This window comes from Erinaceus europaeus, chromosome 13 (assembly GCF_950295315.1).
Source record: "Erinaceus europaeus chromosome 13, mEriEur2.1, whole genome shotgun sequence".
Lineage (NCBI taxonomy): Eukaryota > Metazoa > Chordata > Mammalia > Eulipotyphla > Erinaceidae > Erinaceus > Erinaceus europaeus.
In genome coordinates this window covers 40,326,711-40,332,710 of record NC_080174.1, presented here as the reverse complement: position 1 = coordinate 40,332,710, position 6,000 = coordinate 40,326,711, and the positions used below count along the sequence as shown (strand labels likewise).

General features: G+C 49.1%; 1 protein-coding gene across 2 annotated transcripts in view; it reads right to left on the bottom strand.

Moving 5' to 3' along the window:
• Positions 1 to 3,792: 3,792 nt before the first annotated feature.
• The window catches only part of LDLRAP1 (low density lipoprotein receptor adaptor protein 1), a 28,121-nt gene continuing 25,913 nt past the window's right edge, over positions 3,793 to 6,000 (bottom strand). For both annotated transcript variants that reach the window (XM_007522569.3, XM_060205569.1), the window contains exon 9: positions 3,793 to 5,910. In XM_007522569.3, coding sequence (XP_007522631.1) covers positions 5,766 to 5,910 — 145 coding nt within the window. In that variant the 3' untranslated portion in view covers positions 3,793 to 5,765. The remainder of the gene's footprint in view (positions 5,911 to 6,000) is intronic.

The window sequence follows — 6,000 nt, the reverse complement described above, 5'->3', positions numbered from 1 at the left end:
ACAAGTCAAATGGCCATACAGCCACCCCTGAGACCAGAGAAGTGGTGCAGAAGGCTGAGTGCTCAACCTGAGGATATGAGTTCAATCTAAAGCACGGCATATGTCAAAGTAATACTCAGGCTCTCTCTCTTCTCTTGCTCTCTTATTAGCAAGTAATTTTTTTTAAAAAGTTCTCATGCTTACTATGCTCACTCCTCAACAATCACACATCCACACATGTTGGGTAATGCCTGCTGGGGGGCAAGACAAGGCCCTGATGTGATGAGTACACCCTGCTGAGTTCCTCCCTTTTTAAAATTTTTTATTTATTTTCCCTTTTGTTGTCCTTGTTGTTTTATCATTGTTGTGGTTATTATTATCGTTGTTACTAATGTCATTGTTGTTGGATAGGACAGAGAGAAATGGAGAGAGGAGAGAAAGACAGAGGGGGAGAAAGATAGACACCTGCAGACCTGCTTCACCGCCTGTGAGGCAACCACCCTGCAGGTGGACAGTCGGGGGCTTGAACCAGGGTCCTTAACGCTGGTCCAAGCACTTCGTGCCATGTGTGCTTAACCCTCTGCACTACCGCCCGACCTCAGTTCCTCCCTTTTTAATAAAATATTTTAAAATTTTTTTATTATTATCTTTACTTATTGGACAGAGACAGCCAGAAATCAAGAGGTTGACAGAGAGGGAGAGAGACACAGAAACACCTGCAGCACTATTTAACCACTCGCAAAGCTTTCCTACTGCAGGTGGGGAGTGGGGGTTTGAACCTGGTCCTTGCGCTCAACCAGGTGCGCCACCACCCAGCCCCAATAAAAGATTAATAAGAGAAGCAGAGCATGCAATGCCTAGGATCAAACTTATGTTTTTAACTTTATTTATTTCTTTATTCCCTTTTGTTGCCCTTGTTGTTTTATTGTTGTTATTGATGTCATTGTTGTTGGATAGGACAGAGAGAAATGGGGAGAGGAAGGGAAGACAGGGGGAGAGAAAGACAGACACCTGCAGATCTGCTTCACCGCCTGTGAAGCGACTCCCCTGCAGGTGGGGAGCCAGGGGCTGAAACTTATGTTTTTACATCCATTGCTGTATCCATCATGTCATCTCCTGGGCCACAGAAGGTACTGTTTCTTTGTTTCTATTTCTTTTTTTAACTTTTAAAAAGCATTTTATTTATTGTACAGAGACAGAAATCAAGAGAGAAGGGGAAAACAGAGAGGGAAGGAGAGGGGGCCAGGTGGTGGTGTACCTGATTGAGCACAACTGGGTTCAAGCCCCTGCCCTCATCTTCAGGGTGGAAGCTTTGCGAGTGGTGAAGCAGGGCTGCTTGTCTCTCCTCTATCATCCCTTTCCCTCTCAATTCCTGGCTGTCTCTAACCAATAAACAAATAAAGATTTAAAAAAAAAATTTTAAGAGGAAGGAGAAAAAGACTTGCAGCACTGCTCCACTGCTCATGAAGCTTTCTCTCTGCAGACAGGGGAAGAGAGGGATAGACACCTGCAGACCTGCTTCACCGCTTGTGAGGTGACCACCCTGAAGGTGGGGGCTTGAACTGGGGTCTCTGTGCATGGTAACATGTGTGCTACAACCTATAAGCCATAGCCCCATAAAGTACTGTTCTGACCAGTCTATGAAGACAGTCCCTGCCTTGGGTACCTAGCCCAGCCTCACCCCTGCCACTCTGCCTGTGAAGACAATCACTGGTTTGGCAAGCCCTAGTTGTCCTGTTGCACAGCTGCCCACTATTGGGCAAAGTAGGGTAGAGAGGGCATGGGCAGTTTAGCTTGGGTTAACCCTTCACTGCTGTGGAAATAAGCAAGCTCTAGAGTCAGACTGGGGTCCAAATTCCAAGTCAGCTACCTACTGCATGAGATTTTGGTCAACCCACTTATCCTTTGTAATCCTGTTGTCCCACCTTGAGAATGGCACTAAGACCGTTTGCCTTATTAGCATGGATGTAAGAACCAATATCACCTAAGTTAAGTGCAAAGGACCTGATGTGGTCTGGCCAATTCCAGTCAACTGAAAACATCTGCTTCCTGATAAACAAGCATGACCTATACACTCGCAGTGACAGAGTAAGTGCAGGTGTGGATCCAAGCTAGTACCAAGGGCTCAGCATCTGCCCGGATTCCCTTGCCAGGCTTGTCAAAAAGTCCTGGAAGAGATTTAATTGAAATTCTCAAAGGAGAGATGACCCTAGCATCTACCTAGTGATGCTGAAGGTCACATCAAATCTGAAAGGCGACTTTGTTCTTCCCCGCTTCATCCGTTATGCATGAAAGAGCAGATGGTGGGTGTTCAGGATTCATAATTTGAGACATCCCAAGACTAAAGACATTGGGCAAATTTAAACCAAAAGATGAACTTGTTGAGTGTCTTAGCACATTATGGGAGAGGAATAAAAGGGAAAATTTCTTAGTCATCCACGATCCACTCAGAATTCACAGGGAGTCTGCCCATGTTAGCTGTCATGTTAGCTGTCATCAGAAAGGTCCACTGCTGGGTGCTGCAGATTTCCAGTATCACTGTTTGAAAGGGACAAAGAGGACCCCCTCCCCCCCGGCCCCAAACCGCTGGAGCCTCAGGAGAGGTCACACTACAGATCTGGTGGGACTGAGCGTCACAGAGTTCCAGATCTGGTCTGTGACTGCCACCATTGGCAGCAGAATTGGATTCCTCTCTGACCCCTGGTGCCCAGAGCCTGAAGTGGAGGAAGGCCACTGGGCTCACCAGGCCTATTATGAGATAACAGTTTTGCCTGTTTTTTAGGTCAAGACAATAAAAGAAAATGGAAGAGACCAAAGCACTGAAGCTTCCTTCAACACAGTGGGGGCCAGGCTCAAACCTAGGTGGTACACATGGCAAAACAGCGCACTATCCAAGTGAGCTATTTCATCATCCCAAGATCACATTTAGCACAACCCTGGCACAGAGGGAGAGCTCAGGGAACAGGAGCTGCCATCACTTTACTTCAACTTCCTTAAACATACTTGGTCAAAGTGCCTTTTGCTCTGAGATAGACTGAATCATTTAAATACGTCAACAATACAACTGCCACCTCAGTCTTATATAACCCAGGGAGGTAGAAAGAGTAAATTTGTCCCCTTTTCCTAGATAAGAAACTGAGGCTTGAGAACAAAAGTGCTGGTCCACTATCACAATCTCCAAGTGTCAGAATCAGATCTAGACATTGGGTCTCCCAAGTCACTAAGCCATACTTCTCCCCATTCCCTCCCAGTCCCCGATAACACCCAACTTATACATCTGCACCATGGCCCCCCCATGGAGCCCCACATTCTAGTTTTGCCTGACATAAAGACTGAACAATGGGGCTGGCAAAATAACTCACTTGGCTAGTGTGCTGCTTTGCCATGGACTAACCCAGGTTTGCGCCCTGCCGCCATTGCATTGAAGGAACCTTCGGTACCACGGTCTCTTTCATTTTGTGTGCCTTTGTCTCAAAAAAAAAAAAGGAGAGGGAGAGGAAGAAGAAAAACGTCAGCTCAGAGCTGTGCAGGAAGCCCCAGATCTGGACTTTCAGAGGCCCTTTCAGAGCTGACGTCCTGGACAGATGTGGTTTCACAGAGATCTCTCTGCACACCCCCATGTGCTGAGTGGATAGGGTCCTACTGAGCTTCAACCAGAAGGTCACATACATCATCCACCACCATCACCCCCCCACACACACACAGACACACACACTTCGGGCCTGTGGTGGGTGCTGCTCCAACCAGCAATGGGCAGGAGCTGCCAGATGACACACTCCCACACAGCCGCCAGGCCACTCCATCCCAGTGCTCTTTGTATTTCAAAAAGAGAATGTTTATTACTTACTTTTCCCTCCTCCTCATTAGAAATTCCTTTATAGCAACACAAATTAAAGCACAAGACTTAATGGCAGATACAAGGGGGAACACATTGAGTGTTGGTCAGAGACAGGACAAAGGCCACAGTCCGACTCCCACAAACACAGTGTGGCCTTTCTCAGGCTCCTGGACTCTTGTGTCAAGGATGGCTGGTGCCGGGGCCAGCCCTTCCTGCCTCCCTCATGACAAATAAAGGGGTGAACACCAAGGAAGTCTAGCATGGGAGGGGGTGGGGGGCTGGAGAATCTGTACAGGGATAGGGAGTAAATGGCCAATTCTCACAGAGGCCCTATGAATCCCACCCCACCCTACTCATCACCCAAAACACATCTAATATATTTGGGTTCAAGTGCTCAGATACGTACTTCTAAGAGATGGTATATATTCTTGGGCTGGTGAAACCTGTTCCCGCTGTCATGGGAGATGTGGGCTCCACACCGCCAGTCCTGGGGGCACCTCAAGGTGAGGAAGGTGCCATCAGCTTTGCTGGACTTCGGGATGCTGGGAGCCACAGGGGTGACAGGGGAAGAGAAAAGGGACACTGAACACAACGTGCTGCTGGCATGTCTCAACTTGGGGACCTGGGGTCGGGCTGTTAGGAAAGAACTGCATGAAGCTCACAGAGTTTGGTTTTGTTTCACACACACACTCCTACAATTAGCAGACTTCAAATACACTTCCATTTTCATGGAAATCAACAGCAAGACAGCTAGCAGGGCACAGAGGCTCCTGCCAGATCTGTTTGGAAAGGCACCAGATGGTTTGTTATGAAACACATTTTGGTCAGAAAATAGCTGGGGCTTTTTGGTTCCTGGGAGGACAACAGAGCTAGGGAAGGGGTGGGGGGTGTAGAGGAAGAGGTGTGAGTTGTGAGAAGAGCGGGCAAGAAAGCAGCTTTGGCATCAAATTTGGGTTCTACTTTCGACTCCAGCCCTCCCACTCTCATAGCCTCAGTGTCCTCATATGTGACGTGACAAGAAAGGACTCTTCAACCGAGGTGTCAGGTCTCACACTTCACCCCAGGAAGCTAGAGAAGAGTGGGAGGCTCAGTGACACTCATGTACAGACACACAGACAATACAGAAGAGAGGGCACAACCTTGGATGTATGAGGGGGCCCCAACAAGGGCAGCTACACAGAAACAATCCGTGTAGAAAGGACTCCCCACTCTGGGAGTCCCTGGGCAGCCAGTCACACTGATGCCAAGCACTGACATGGACCACCACTCACAGGCTTGCTGGGCCCCTCCTTGTAGAAGAAGGGAAGCTTAGAGAAAGTTCTGTGCAGTTTAGCACCACGGGGGAAACCCTAGGGGGTCACACTGCTACGTGTGCTCTAAAGTGCCAGCTCTGGGCTGTCTTTGGTCAGACAGGCTGCCCCTGCCTCCAAGGGCTCCAGGTACAAGTGCTCATGCCCAGGCCCACTGGGGCCCCATGCAGAAGTCAAGCTTGAGGACACAGTGCCCTCCTGTGCTCAAAAGATGATAGAAAGGAATCTTCTGACCACTCTCAGGAGCAGAGACAACCCCAGGGAAAGCTGAGTCCTTAGAGAAAAGGGACAAGAACTGCTTTGGTCACCATCTGGACGCCTGCAGCAGACAGAGGCTGCTCAAGAAGCAAGGGCAGGAAGCTGGTTGTAGCACTGCACAGCTTAGGCAGTGGGAGTTGTGCCCAACGCAGAGCAGACTTCTGTGTTGAACCAGGAGTCACTGAATAAATATTCAAGGGATGTTTCAGTTCTCAGAGAAAGAGCAGGTTAAACATTTCTCTCCTGTGCTTACTAGCTGCAGCTATGATCCACAGGCTGACAGTGCTACAGACTGGAGGAAGGGCGACAGGGTCCTTGGTGCTGGGGTCCCCCACCACAGGTGGGTTTTGTCCTTCACATGGTCCACCAGCCCTGGTTCTTCAGAAGTTGAAGATGTCATCCTGCTCGGGGCCACTGCTGTCATGCTTGTCCCAATCAACAGGTGAGAGGCACTGGGCATAATGGATATCCTGTGCTGTCAGTCCAGTATCCAGAACCTGAGGATTTGTCCGAGACTGGGCCAGCCTGGAAGGCAGAAATGTGTGGGTAGAGGGCCCAGGCAAGGGGCTAGTGGGGGCCTGTAGTCAGTCTAGCCAACACCAGGGTCAGAGTGAA